We start from the raw sequence: 15826 nt of genomic DNA, 5'->3' as shown, positions 1-15826 counted from the left end.
CGCACCACTGCAGAGAATTCAGGGTCTTCAAATAGACCGTTACAAAGATATAAGCTTTTTAGTAACATTTGACACCGACGCAAATATGCGACGGCAGTCTATTGGCAGAAACTGGCCGTCTTCGCTGGTCCATATGAATGAAAAATTTAGTACTATTGCGGAATCGAACGTGTTAATCATCGACCTCAAACAACCACAGCCGACCTACACTATACAAATCATCATCAATATTTTGAAAATTTGTACGACCTCCAAACACTATCCACCCCTTGAATTGAACTTCAACAGGGGTTTATGCCTAAAAAAACCTCAGAAAACCAATAACAGTATGCTAGTCATGTTAGGCAGACCTATTGATTTTCCTTCACATAGGCTTTGGTTTTTGACGAGACTCATTGCACATATGCCGTGGAAATCGGCTTGAATATTAGTAAATTATGTAAAGAACTAGGGGCTGGTGTCAAATTCGAGCTAGCTTGCTCGGTCAAGTCTACTACTCGATGGTTATATTAGTTAACAGACAACCCTCATCCTTTCCCATAAAAAATAACGTACAGTTAGCAAAATCTCGTTTGATGATTTCATAAGCGTGCTACTTAAACTTATCTATTTCACATATCTTAGTATATTTTACTTGTATGTGACCACTAATAATAATAAGTTGAAAGTATACAAAATAAATTCATTTCTGCTTAACATCAGAAAACTAACATTAAATTAATAGAATTGTGGAGTTCAAAATACACACATTTTAGAGCAACAAAGATTTATTACGCATTTGTACAAATAATCATTCACAGAACAAAAGGACACAAAATAATATAAATAAATAAGTCACATTAAAGTTACCACCAATCTATCTACAAACAGTTGTTATGAATTAACTCAGTTTTATAATGAATAAACACTAGCCTTCCTTCTAAATGGCCACCAATTAATCACATCTCTGTGTGGTTTTCTTTCCATAGTTAGAAAATAGAAGAGCATTTGAAATACTAACTCCTATGTAATCTTAACCTAAAATATTTGATACTTTTCTTATGCTAAACTTTTGCAGCAAAATCACATTGTTGTTTAGAAAATGTGTATTAAAAGTCAAACTTGCTGATTGACACTTTTGTATGCCGGAGAGGACTATTTTTCATGGTGGCCAGTTATCAGGGACGCCGATGTTTCAAGACGTTGCCCTGACAGTTTGTTCTACCTTAACCCAGCGATTTAGTTATATAAATCAAAAGTAAAACAGTCATAACTTTTGTTGGATTTGCCAACATGGCATCTACCCTAATACCAGAAGCAATAAAATACAGATGAATTGCTAGGTTTTTACATAAGCAGTTTGATAAGTGCAATGAACTATTGCATTTATTTATTAAAATACAACCTTATATTCATATAGGTATATCTATTTCAGAGATTGAAAAATATAAATGATAGGCTACTTAAAGTTTCATACTCTGTGTTAGTTTCATTAAAATGTGAAAGTTCTGATTATTATAAAAAGAAAACTAAAATACTTTACCACTTATCTAAATTTAGATTCTGGCCATGTAAAGAAGCAGAGACTATATATTTACTAAAAAAAACATGTTTCCGATTAAATTAAAATGACAATTTTAAAAATCATTTAGCTAGGCTAGCAGGTGAAAATTTGAATTCTTAAATTTATAAAATATTTTGTTAATTATTAATTGAGACCAATTTTGACGATAAATTGTTATCAATAGGCCTATAAATTGTTTTAGGCCTTTATCATATTATGGAAATCAAAACAATTATAAATTAATAATCAGCCCATATTATCAATTACCAATTTCATACACTGAATCGTCATTTCCTGTAAATATCCTATAGAAGTATTCATTACACTCCTAAAGTTTAGCTCACAGAAATAATTTCAGTGAGTAAAGATTTCAAAACAAAACAATCCCTATTAATGTATACAGTTTTTCTAATTCTAATGTAGGTTTAAGTTTGCTAGAAAATGTGATACTTTTACTACTAGTGCTTCAATGAATTATTTCTTTATTGAAATATATAAGAGATGACATTACATTATTTGAACTTAAACATTATTGTAATTTTTTCCTTTAAAACACTACATATTATGAGTTTCATAGTATTATCCATAGCTCATAGTTTAATTATTAAATTTGTATGGCATTATTTTGTATAGATTTACTCCAAATTATAGTGCAATACAGTTGCAATTAACTTGTGTTGTTATTTTCTTTACCTAGGCCTATTTCTAAATTATAAGTGATCATTGGCTATTTCAGTTGTATAAAATGCATTCAAGGTTTAAAATTAACCATTGCTGACTTTTTTTTGTTGCAGTACAATACTTCAATAAACTACTAAAGACATTTTTGTAATCAGAGAAAATTTAGAATCAATAATACTAAATATAGTGAATGTTTTAAATATGTTGCTATTAGTTTTTAGATGATATTAATTCACTGATACATAAAAATCTCTCTTTTGACAACTGCAAATAACAAATAAAGGAAACATTGGAAACAGCAAATAAACATTAGGTTTAATCGATCATAAATATTTGAACATTGCTCAAAATCTCTATTGTTAAAATGTTTTTTTCATTCAAAAAGTGCCAAGAAAATATGGCAATAAAAAATAATAATTTTATTTCTTCAAGGGATAGACTTTTTAATTAATTAAACTCAGTTTTAAGTACATGGTGAATTGTTGATCACAAGTACTACCTGAATGGCTAAATCTCATCAAGCCAGGTAGTAATATTGTTTTAAAAAAATATCAATATATACAAATAATTTCCTGTTGGTACGGCATGTAAAATAATGACATTAATGGATATACAAAATTCACAACTAAACCAAATAACGTTAAATTAATTTTAAAATAGGAATAATGTTGTATAATAATTTTGTATTTTAAAAAGACAAAAAAAGGCACGTAAATTAGGGCCTATAGAAAAAAAAGAGTTATTATAATACAGCATTTATTACACATTCATGGTTATTCGTAAACAAATATGTACATCACTATATAACAAAGATATGTGAAGTAATTAACAATAACCATTAACAAATTATGTATACAAATCTAAGCGGTATATGTAAATCAAAATGTTATACATGAATTAAATAATGTCATATCTACCTTAATGGCAATAATAAACTTAATTTCAGCCGTTTTTTGTATGTTTAATTTTTTTTGTAAGACTTAAAACACCACTTTGTTTAGCTGTATATATTTCCTAATAACTAACACAATGGCAAAACTTTTTATTCATACATATATTTGTAAAATAATTTTAAAACTTTAACTTTAATTTGAAAATTTCATACTTTTCTGACAAATGAGAGGTGGTAAGTGGAGAGCAGATGAGAGAGAGAAAGAAATGATACAACTACGAGTCCAATGTTTGAGCAATCTTCCTAACCCATACACAAGAAACTTTGAAGACACAGGTCACCTTTTGGAACAAAGCTATCACAGCCATAAAAAATATTACAGGGCACTCAACAGTTTACACTTTGGCACTAGAGAGCTGTCTCGTGCGAGGTCGCGGGCACCGACGGAAACGTCTTGTCATCGTCACACAGCTGCGGCATCTCGGGGAGACTAGTGGAGGACTGAAGCGTGCGAGGCACCTGGAACTCCTCGTCTCCCTGGGGAACTTGTATCCCGGACTGGGAACTGTGGAACACATGGCAGGGACTGTCTGGCAGCCAGGGGACCGTGGAGTAGGAGGTACTGGGCCTATCTAGAGGGTTATCCGGACTGTAGGCCTCAGGTGTTATGGAGTACTGTAGTTGTCTTCGGAGTAGCATCTCCTTCACAGGAGACTGAGGACCATCAGACAGTTCGGACGGAGTGTAGTACACGGATTGTGCATCTATACCTTCGTCTAGCACTGCAGGATCAGTCAGTTGTTCCAGTTCAGTCTTAACGTACTCACTGATATCTTGAATATCCACCAGTTCTTCATGAAAATCTTCTTTCGGGTCTGTGAACATGGATGTTTCTGATCTTCCGCATGAGCTGCCTCTACAGTTGTCCAGATGCAGATTGGGAAGATTTTCTAGGATCTTGTTGAGCGTTTGCTGCTGGTACTTGTATGATTCTCGGAACCGCAGCACCTGGTGCGAACTGAACTTCTGGACTCGGTTCCTCTGGAACACGTAGTTCTCTCGGACCCAGCCCAGCTGTGACGTCGAGTAGTCCCTGACTTTCTTCATCTGAGAAAAACATCAGTCATACAATATTACCGTAAATCATTTTATAGTTATAACATGAAAATAAGCTGTAAAAACAGTTGGCGGCTTAAGCTTTGGTTGGATAGCAAAATCACTATGCATCTTCAATTTTATAGCTATAACAATGACACCACATTGTTGGGATCATCAATGTCACTCATATCCATTACTGATAGTATGTTTAGTCTGAAATAGTTACCTGGTCATAATATTGATCCCTCATACTTGAAAACTGGTGTGAGCCGTAGTGCTTAAAGTCTTTGAGATGCTTCACCTGTGACTGGTAGCTGTCTCGGATCCATTCCACTTGCTGCGTGCAGTTCTCTTTAATCCGATGTACCTAAAACATTTAAGTTTTAATTGTAAAAAGCTTAATCTCATATTCCCACGTTTTGTGAAAGTTGCAATGATTTATACACTTACAGGACTGTCTCAGATATTTAACTGTCTTTTATTTTAAAATAAATGTAATCTATACCAAATCAAACAGAAGGGCATTCCAAAGTGAAGCAGTGAAAGGAAGAAATTTTATCATAACAATGTAGGCTAATTTGTACAAAATTGTTGTCTTAGAAATTACAAGCCTTTATCATAAATAGCTTTCCAATACATTTAAAATTTTAATTTACAAAATCAAATACAATATTTAAAAACTGACCTGATTTTAAGCAGAAGAGCTGTTAAAACTTGAAACAGTACAACAGATTAATAAAGTAATAAATTATTAATTGAATACAGCCAATCAAAATGTACCTTTTAACTATCCTAGAAAATTAACTGATGAAATTAAACAAGTCCCCAAAGCCCCTAATCTCACTTGAATCTTAATACCTAGGAATCATGTAAATGAAAATGCATTTGAAATGCAAACATCCAGCATTCAAGGCAGTTCTGACTCAGTACTACAAACTTCAACTGTTGGCCATTATCAATGTTGTTGCTTTTGTTTCTGAAAAATGTAAACAACTTCCACATAAAATCATCACGTTTAATAGAACGTAAATGTGAAGAGTAAAGTTGTAGCCTTCCCCGTCCTTTCACTGTTGTTTCTTTAAGCCTAAAAGAATAACAGAGTTAAAAAGACTGGGTAACGTCATCAAGTCAATAATTGTGAAAAATTGCTGATCTGATGATATTAAAACGTGACAAATACTCCTTCTAAATGACCATGGGGTCTTTCATCATTACCTGTTGAGTGTAGTTTTGTCTGAGGCTTTCAAGTTGCTGTGATTTGTAGGTTTCGATATTCTCTCGTAGTTGTATCAGTTGTTTTCCTCTCTCTTCTACAAGTCCGCACCTTAACATTTTCACATTATACATTACATGATAATTAGTACAACACGGGGTTTTCATTGTTAATTTTAAAAGCTCTTTACAAGATCTTTCTATCCCAATTCGACAATGCATAATGTTTAAAAATTACTTTTCTTTCATAATATAGTGGAAAAATCAATCATGTCCTTACGTTTTTGTAAAAAACATATGATGGAGTTTTGAATGTCTGAAAGAATCCAGACACAATATTGAAGCAGCAGTCTCGTGGACTTTGACAGTCCAACGATTTAGCGGAGTCTTAACCGCCAACGAGTTTGATTAGTTTCAAAATTTGTCGAAGGGGAAGCTCAAATCCACTGGATGATGATGATTCAGGCGTGGTATATGATAAGCGATACTGAATGATTACTTACTTAATAACGCCTGATGAAGTAAGTCAGATTTGAATGATTGTGGGTGGTGTTTCTAATGAATACCTCATACACTTGGATCTTCAAAAATTCAGCCAATTTTCATATAGTTGACACCAGAGAACATAAACAGCGGAGAACATTATATTACATTATTAAGTGAAACAAAGTTTTTAGCTGAGAATCAGGATTAAAGCTGAGTTTTAAACAGTTTGTTATAATTAAAGTAGGCAGCATAAAATTGTGTTATTTTATGTTGAATTTTACGTAACTAGTAATTCTAACTTTATATTATACATAATGTTAGTGTTAGCATAACTATTTTAACTTAATTGTGTTTCCAAAAGGGCAATTTTTTATTTTTTTAGTCTTCTTGTGTGTAATATGTAAATAATTGTTATGTTAAAACCGTAAAATCATTTTTTCCCTAATAGTCCAGGCGCTAAACGGGTTGAGTATGCACTGAAAGTCTGACAAAATTTGACTTTTGATTATTGTTGGGGACATCTAGTAGATGAAAAAAATCAATGATGTCGCATTTCTAGGGTGGTCACAACTCGGGGGGGAGGGGGGGAAGTTGCGCGGGTCATCGGTTTACGTTTCCGCGTCTAACTCTCAAACGGTTAATGATAGAAAGGTGAATTAAGGGTCTATCTACGCCTAAATATATTGTCTTTTAAAAAGGTTATTACAACCTTTCTTCTATCTCTTATACTTTAGGCGCCAATCAACATTTATTGCAAAAAATAAAATTTAAAAATACTTCAAAAAGGAAATGTCGGAAATATTGCGCTTGTTTAGGGCATGTTACAAACTATTTATGGTTAGAAAAACTAACAAGTAGTACAACAACAATAAGTTTAAAGAAATCCGTGCAAAAACCACAGAGCTACGTTGATTTCAGTAAGAGTAAACGTGGAAAATTCGTAGTAGTATCGAGGCGCGCATGGATGGTACACGTAGCCCACAGTCAATATAGGTTTGATGTTGTAAGTAACTATGGGAAAGCTGAATTTTTCTATGCTGTTAGACCATATTGAGATTATCATTTTCCCGAAAGTCAACACTCCTCCCCCCTTGTGCTTTCCTCTAACCCCCCTTTTTAGATAAATTTACAGCCTCTTAGCAATTAAGCTATAACTTTAAAACGGGTAAGGATAATAATGCAATATTTTATTAATCATTTTGCGTTACGATAAACTACAAAAAGAATTATTAGGTGATTAAATATTTAAAAAGAATTATTATAGATTTCTGAAGAAGAAGAAGAAGAAAATGTGTTCATTGTAATAAAATATCAATACAGTGTTTTTTATTTAAATGCAAAGAACAATGGTCAAATACCGTCTGTTTTGTGTTAGACAAACTGATTTTAAAATATTTTAAAACAGTTTAAAAAAAATCCATGAATCACATACAATTATTCATAAAATAAACTGATTTCCAATACAGAACATACACAAATAGCACTACATACTAGTAGATCAGATAACAATTGAATGAATAATAAAATTTAAATGTAGCCGACTGAGAATCTGAATTTTTCCTACAAACAGTTAATAATTCATAAAACAAACCTGTTACTTTTATAATTTACTTTGATAGATACTTAACAAACAATATATTATAATTTTTTTAAATTACATAGATTTTTCCGATTTTTGTATTGATATCTCAATTCTTAAATTTAATAATTATACTCCATTATCAATTCCCACCCTTTACTCCACGCCTCTTTAAGATAATTTCCAAGTGCCCGCCAATCTTTGCCATTTAAAAATTCAAAAAAACTCATATTCATTTAAATACTTGTTAACTTGTTAGACCAAAATTGACGTATCTTTTTTTAAATTGGACATTCTGCTATAAAAGGGTACACGTTTTTAGGGATGGTTACGAATGGCCACCATTTTCAAAAATGCTAACTTACTTTGATATTGGAACAATTTATTTTATGGTTTTTTTTCATGTAGATGTGATTTGAAAACTTGTTTATTCTTTGTATTTCCGCTCTTAAACTTAATCGTTTATGAGCTACAGGATGCAGGATGTACTCACAAACCATTTCTTTTTCGACGTAACTCCTAAACAAGTAGCTTTAGAGAAAAATGTCAAGAATAAAAAGGTTTAAAAATTGTGCGTTTACATTCTACAACAATCATAAAATACAGGGTATTCCATAGGACTAACAAAGTTGTCAGCCATATTGGAAAATGGCGAACATATTTTTAAAATTAAAAACCACAAAAAAAAATCTTAAAATAAAGGGTAGTGTCCCATAAGAAGTTAACCCTATATCTCATAATAAAAAAGTTATCTATTGGTTCACTTTAGGTGATACACCCTGTATAATAAAATGAGGCTCTGACGTACAGCAAATGCACGATATTCATTCATATGTATCCACTACAGTCTGTATATGTACTGAATGAGCTACATAACGTTAATATAATCTAAAAAATAAAATTTATGTATGGTCACAATGTAATCTCAACCGGGATGAAACGTGTACCCTTTTATAGCAGAATGTCCAATTTAAAAAAAGATACGTCAATTTTGGTCTAACAAGTTAACAAGTATTTAAATGAATATGAGTTTTTTTGAATTTTTAAATGGCAAAGATTGGCGGGCACTTGGAAATTATCTTAAAGAGGCGTGGAGTAAAGGGTGGGAATTGATAATGGAGTATAATTATTAAATTTAAGAATTGAGATATCAATACAAAAATCGGAAAAATCTATGTAATTTAAAAAAATTATAAAATATTGTTTGTTAAGTATCTATCAAAGTAAATTATAAAAGTAACAGGTTTGTTTTATGAATTATTAACTGTTTGTAGGAAAAATTCAGATTCTCAGTCGGCTACATTTAAATTTTATTATTCATTCAATTGTTATCTGATCTATTAGTATGTAGTGCTATTTGTGTATGTTCTGTAGTGGAAATCAGTTTATTTTATGAATAATTGTATGTGATTCATGGAATTTTTTTAAACTGTTTTAAAATATTTTAAAATTAGTATGTCTAGCACAAAACAGACGGTCTTTGACCATTGTTCTTTGCATTTAAATAAAAAAAAACACTTTATTGATATTTTATTACAATGAACACATTTTCTTGTTCTTCTTCTTCAGAAATCTATAATAATTCTTTTTAAATATTTATTCACCTAATAATTCTTTTTGTAGATTATCGTAACGCAAAATGATTAATAAAATATTGCATTATTATCCTTACCCGTTTTAAAGTTATAGCTTAATTGCTAAGAGGCTGTAAATTTATCTAAAAAGGGGGGTTAGAGGAAAGCACAAGGGGGGGGGAGTGTTGACTTTCGGGAAAATGATAATCTCAATATGGTCTAACAGCATAGAAAAATTCAGCTTTCCCATAGTTACTTACAACATCAAACCTATATTGACTGTGGGCTACGTGTACCATCCATGCGCGCCTCGATACTACTACGAATTTTCCACGTTTACTCTTACTGAAATCAACGTAGCTCTGTGGTTTTTGCACGGATTTCTTTAAACTTATTGTTGTTGTACTACTTGTTAGTTTTTCTAACCATAAATAGTTTGTAACATGCCCTAAACAAGCGCAATATTTCCGATATTTCATTTTAAAGTATTTTTAAATTTTATCTTTTGCAATACATGTTAATTAGCGCCTAAAGTATAAGAGATAGAAGAAAGGTTGTAATAACCTTTTTAAAAGACAATATATTTAGGCGTAGATAGACGCTTAATTCACCTTTCTATCATTAACCGTTTGAGAGTTAGACGTGGAAACGTAAACCGATGACCCGCGCAACTTCCCCCCCTCCCCCCCGAGTTGTAACCACCCTAGAAATGCGACATCATCGATTTTTTTCATCTACTAGATGTCCCCAACAATAATCAAAAGTCAAATTTTGTCAGACTTTCAGTGCATACTCAACCCGTTTAGCGCCTGGACTATAAATATTTCTTTTAAACACAATTAAATTGTGTAAGTAGCTGTGCTTGTGAATATTTAGTGAATAAATTTATTGTTATTTTGATAACATCTATACATATTTTAAATACTGAGAAAAAATGTTATCTTGACTAAAACGTTCTATGCCATAAATTAATAGCTTTACATTTTTTTCATTAAATGTAGTTTAACGAGAAAAGTGAAACTTGTTCAAAATGATCTAATTCCACGTGTGTGGGTAAAAAAATGTATTACCCATTGAACATGCTTTTAGTACTTCAGGTCAACCTACATTTTTTTTAATTATGTTTTTTTAACACCTTATGTCAACGGCGGCTGGGTAACTTGTTGCCTGAAAATTATCAAATTGGTATGTAGAAACTATACTGCTATATTTTTATACTAAGTACGGTAACTCAGGGTGCTTACTTTTTACATATCCAGTAGATAATCTGACCAATGGCTGTGCACAAGAGAACTGCAATAACACATGAGGCGCCTACAATGATGCACATTAGTTTTATGTGGAAAAATGTTTCTCTGTCGAGAGTCACCACGATGTGCGATGTTGAATTTCCCACAGGGTTGATGGCAATGCAAGTGTATATTCCCGCATCCTGGCGGTGGATTTCTTGGATGTGCAAAGATCCATTGCTCATGACTTGTATTCTACTTTCAACGATGGGTTCAAGATCATAAAGATGGATTCGAGGATGACTAGAGAAAATGTCTGTGGCATTTTTGGGATAGTAGTGAAAGATATACCCGGACGGTGTCACCCAAGTAATGGATGGAATTGGTTCACCATTAAACAGACACGTGAGCATTGCAGATGACCTGAACTCTAACACCTCTGTTGTTGTGTCGTTGATCGCTTGTGGTGGTTCACAGTTGAGGGATATCAATTTGTCTGGAAGATTCTCTGAACCGTCACATGTGAGAGTTGTGTTCACGGAATGCTCATGATTTTGAAGCCATTCTATAAACCATCCAGATCTACAGTCACATTTCCAAGGATTACCTTCAATCCTCAATTGTTCTACCACTTGCAAATGAGAAATGAATATTGGCAAACTTGTTAAGTTTCCATTTCTGAGATCGATGAACTGCAAATGATTACTAGAGCTAATTTTGAAGTCTTCTATCGTCTCTAGATGATAATTATGACTAGCATCTAGGACTCTCAGTCTTTTAAGTTTCGCTAAAAGACGGGCATTAATTTTATTTATAAGAGTTTCACTGAAACTTAGTGTGTTAAGTTCTAAATTAGATTGCAACATTTCATCATCCAAATTTTCAATCGGATTTTTACTTATGTTTAATACTTGCAAGTGAATCAGTTCTTTAAAGCTATCAGTCGGTATTTCTGCTATTCGATTTCCTTGAAGGTCCAATTTTTCTAAGGATTTCAGTTTATGAAATAATTGATCTGATATAAATTGTATTTCATTGTTTGCCAAGTCTAGTATTTCTAAATTCTCCAGATTTGTGAACATTTGAATCGGAACTGATTTCAGTTTATTGTTATTGAGAAGGAGGGTGATCAAACTGGAACTAAGTTTGACGTCTTCGGAAATATCTAAGATTCTGTTGTGCGAAAAATCAAGCACTTGAAGTTCACTGCAGTTTGCATAGGTTTCCGTAAGCATGGCCTCTAACTGATTCTTTGATATGTAAAGTTCACGTAGAGACAATTGATTTTCGAGCATGTCATTTGGGAGTGTCGATAGATTATTGTTAGATAAATCGAGAACTCTTAAACGAGATAAGGGGGAAAAAGCTAATAAGGGTATCTCTGATATGAAATTCCTACTCAAATCTAAATGCTCTAAATAAGGAAGTTTTGAAAATGTATGCTGACTAATTCCCTTGATTTCACTTTGTGTATAAACTACTTTGATCATCTCAGACCCGCTGGACGATGTAGGAACTAAGTTAGATGACTGAAGAAACAGAGTTGAGACATTTTCGAAGACAAGACTTGTAACAGATGGAGGTAGTTTTATTCCGTTGCTGGGCCGGTTCTTGCATACTATGTCAACAGTCTCTGTGTAATGGTCTATTATAATACATTGACAAGAATGAGGACATGGAGTTAGATATTTAGGAACAGAATGTCGAGTATGATGCTCCACCGCACTCGCACACAAACACACAAACGCACTCAACAGCAGTAGCGGAACAGTCTCTGCTACCTGCATTGTGTGTTTTCACTTAAACATCACCTGAAAGCATCATTAGCACATTAGTATTGTGATTGCTACATTTAGACAAATAAACAAACCATCGAATCACAAATTAGGCCTAGATTCTATAGGCCCTACACCAAATATTATAGCTTGTTTGAACAAATCAATATTGTACAAAAATAATTTAATTGTAAGCCTGGTGTTAAAATTTTGTATATGCACTAACCTTTCCAAGCAATATAGTACGACACATATTGAATGGTTAACTTTTGAAACTGATCCTAATACAAAATTAATATGCTTGTTAGATACCATATTGAATTTATTCCTTGTAATTTGAAATTTTTGCATTTTAACTGCATAGGCTCTGTAGCTGCCTATAATTTATCCTAACTGCTGTACGACTCATTAACCATTTTAATCTTAAGAGAGAACATTACACTGCAAAGCAAAACAGACAACTGAAGTAACCTAGGCCTAATCAAAATCTGTTCCTGTAAGAGTACACTTTAAAAGTTCAGATAGTATACAGTAGGCTAGCTTATGCTTGAGGGCACAGAAAACATACTACTATTACCCAGAATGCTAACCGTGTGTTAAACAGTGTTTAAGTACTCGGAGAGAGCTTTGAGTGTCAATTCGTAGGCAGCTCCACCAGCATTGCAATTCTAAATGGACACAGTTTTAATGGGTTTAGTAATTTGTTTATTAATGCTGGTACATCTTAAAATGGGTTGAATTAATGATTTGGCATATATTAAAAACATGTTGCAGTAAAATGGAGAACATTTCTGGTCAAAGAGACAATGTAATTCTGAAAAATATGTGTACCGGTACTGTTACCTACTTGATTATACTCTTGCTTGTTGGGGGTTTTAAAGTGTTTTGTGATGTTTAAAAACATGTAATTTTTATCAATAGATGCTTTTTAACAATAACAGGGTATTAAAGTTACACTTATTTAAACTATCTTGAGAGTTTTGTTAGCTTGAAATGTGTCTTAAAAGTAGGCTTAGTGTCAGGATAGCATATATAAAGAATAAATCACCTGACCTGACCGAATTGTAGGACTAAGATATTATCAGTAGGTTTACAGATAATGTTTTCTCCGATCATAAAATAACTAAACCCTAGCTTATTAAGTACCGGTACAATAACCCTTAAAATATTGCGTTCCCGCCCCACTACTCCTCTGTTTACAGGAAAACTTATAATTTTTTACATGATTTGTAAAAGTAAGATTAACCCTCCGAGTGTCCATAGTTTAGGCCTTAATGTCCGCCTATTTTTGGCACATTTGCAAGGTTTTATTAAAACGGATCTGAAAAGCTTAAAACAATGTTAATTCTACTGTTCTATATACCATTTTGTTTGGAAAATCATGGGCTTCAATATCATACATAAAACCTAAGGAATATTTGTTTCAAAAACAATTTTTTAGGTAAAAATAAAAACTATTTTGGAAAAATTGGAAAAAAAAAATAAGTTTGCGCTCAATGAAATTGTATTAATTATAGGCCTATAAATATTTGAAAATAGCCACTTTGTTCTAAATTTTATGAGGATTACAAATATATAATAATAAAAGGAAGTAGATTTGTAAATAAATAAGTTATGGGCAAAAACAGATTTCAGTACATAGCGTTTAGCTAAGAATGCATAGCCTAACCATAGCTAGGAATCTGCCTGATAATTTACATCAATATCACTAAGTACCTACTTCTTCAGGATCATCAACCAGCCCTTCAAAATCACTTAAATCTTCTTATAATGCACCACGTATATCACTACTTTTGATTTTTAACACTAAAACAATGATAAACATAATAAAACACATCAGTCATCGGTCCGAGGTTAACTAACCTGTTTACAAATACGCACGTCAGCTGTCTGCTACAATTACGATCGGCTCGGAGAACATAAAGCGCTTAGAGACAGACCTCTGGAGAAAGCTTAGAATCTAACGAAAAGAACGATACCTAACTCGATCCAGTTCAATCCGATTTTGTCAGTCATAGAGCCTTCGCCGTAAACAGTGTTCGTGAGTCGCTGCAGCGACGCATGACACTCGGAGGGTTAAGTTACCTTATGTAGGTATTCTAAATGTCAGCGCCCTGGAATGTCTTGATGGCTAACTAACTCTACCTATTGGTTTAGTTGAAAGATATTCCAGAAGGCTATGATCCAGAGAGGAAAAAAAACAGTTATTAGGGCCTACTTAACTCTAGATTCCACTGTAAAACAACGGTAATTTTAGTGAAAAATGCCGAATGGCAGGGCTAGGCCTACCTAACAAAAAACTATTGAACTTCTTTTGTAACCACCCCAGTGGTGTTTTGTATAAAATAATAGCCTAACGGCAAATGCATTTGAGGGTGGGATAACTTATTTAGGCCTATTGCTTACGTTTATTTGGATACGGATTGAGTCATTTTTAAATTCTAAGGTTTTATATTAAAATAAGTTTCAACAATCAAAGAATGTGATATTTTCAACGTTTTGCATCAAGTTAGGCTGACTTTGTGAAACTTACATAGGGTTGAAATTATGATTAGGCCTATCATTAACTTAGGGTAGGTCTTTTAGAATTCTTCGTGATGTTTAATGAAGAGGACATAGTTTTTTTAAAGTTTTAGTGCAGTGAGGAAACCCTGCCCTTTCTTTAACTTATTTCACTTTTATTTATCAAGCCGTCCTTTCTCGCAAAAAAATGGGTCTGTTTATCGCAAGGGTCATTACAGTAGACGCAGCCTGAGACTATGATTTGCAATTGCATAAACTTAGGTTAAGTTACTGCATTGTAACTTCAACAAACAACGCAATAACTTAGGTCTATAAAAAACCCCTCACCAAGTGTTAACCTTACAATAAAAGTAAGCTTAAGGTTCTTATAGTAGGCCTACGTTTGATAATGGCCAAGCCCATTTGGTCTTTTACTGGGATTAGCCTTGACTGCGTTGTGATGACCCTTACCTATGTTACCCTAGTTTATGTTTTAAGAAAGTAATAGATTCCTATGAAATCTTACCTTCCAAAAGGAAATTTTGTATGCCAAATACTCATGGACTCGTATGAACTTATTTCTGTCATCATGGACGAAACCAGCATGGTTTAAATCAGACCAGTCCTATACTTCCGAGAACATAACCAAAGTGTGATTTTACGTAGGCCTAGGAGATGCTCCATAGAAGTGACAGAACGTCGAATGCTTCAAGAAGGATAGCAGTTAAGGATAGATAATAATTAGGAGGGGTTTTATTTTGCTTTATTGAGACTAGTAGGTAATTGAATGGTACCGTTTTTGTGATTGTTGTTTGATTCTTGGTTCTAAATTAAGCACCTCTCACAACACTAATTTAGCACACTATTTATTGATCACTTATTCACTGGAGTTAAATTTGACAAAACGCGAACGACAAATTCACTCAGATTCCAGATGACGATTTTGATCACGAACAAAAGAAACCGACTCGACTGTCGACTACACGGAACGCCAAGCACAGCTGGACTGGAGGACTGAGGACTGGACTGGCGTGTAATAATGGCGGCGATAACCGTTCTGCTTCTTCACTCTTTCACTGTAGTTGGCGCTGGCGCGGCGGGAGACGGTTTTGCCGAGGTCACGGACACAGCTGTTTATTCAAGTTTTGGAGGGAGGGATGGAGTAATAAATCGTTTGTCGTAATTTGCTACCTGCTACCGGAAGCATGAGGTGAACTATTTTTCATTTTTACCCAGAATTGCAGCGAAGCAAGTG

At 33.3% G+C, this 15826-nt stretch overlaps 1 protein-coding gene across 2 annotated transcripts; it reads right to left on the bottom strand.

The window, feature by feature from the left end:
• Positions 1-749: 749 nt before the first annotated feature.
• On the bottom strand, positions 750-15565 carry LOC128985072 (leucine-rich repeat neuronal protein 1-like). 2 transcript variants are annotated; one of them, XM_054404446.1, is made up of 5 exons: positions 15098-15565; positions 10310-12105; positions 5430-5538; positions 4441-4581; positions 750-4223 (listed from the first exon to the last, which is right to left on the bottom strand). In XM_054404446.1, exons 2-5 carry the CDS (start codon positions 12079-12081, stop codon positions 3525-3527), a joined length of 2721 nt encoding a protein of 906 aa, XP_054260421.1. In that variant the 5' UTR covers positions 12082-12105; positions 15098-15565; the 3' UTR covers positions 750-3524. The 2 variants fall into 2 exon arrangements, with proteins under 2 accessions (XP_054260421.1, XP_054260422.1); XM_054404447.1 differs by lacking the exon at positions 10310-12105 and having other exon boundaries at positions 15098-15564.
• Between the last annotated feature and the right edge of the window lie 261 nt (positions 15566-15826).

Source organism: Macrosteles quadrilineatus, unplaced genomic scaffold (assembly GCF_028750875.1).
Source record: "Macrosteles quadrilineatus isolate MER2022 unplaced genomic scaffold, UCM_ALF_1.0 Scaffold_2__2_contigs__length_208266976, whole genome shotgun sequence".
NCBI classification, from domain to species: Eukaryota; Metazoa; Arthropoda; class Insecta; order Hemiptera; family Cicadellidae; genus Macrosteles; species Macrosteles quadrilineatus.
Note: the sequence above shows the minus strand (reverse complement) of the source record. Positions and strands in the feature narration are given on the sequence as shown.

Coding starts and splice junctions, on each gene's coding strand:
- LOC128985072 (XM_054404446.1), bottom strand. CDS start 12,081: ATGCAGGTAGCAGAGACTGTTCCGCTACTGCTGTTGAGTGCGTTTGTG. Junction 5,539..10,309: donor ATCTACTGGATATGTAAAAA/GTAAGCACCCTG, acceptor GAAAATGTTAAG/GTGCGGACTTGTAGAAGAGA. Junction 4,224..4,440: donor GGGATCAATATTATGACCAG/GTAACTATTTCA, acceptor TGTTTTTCTCAG/ATGAAGAAAGTCAGGGACTA.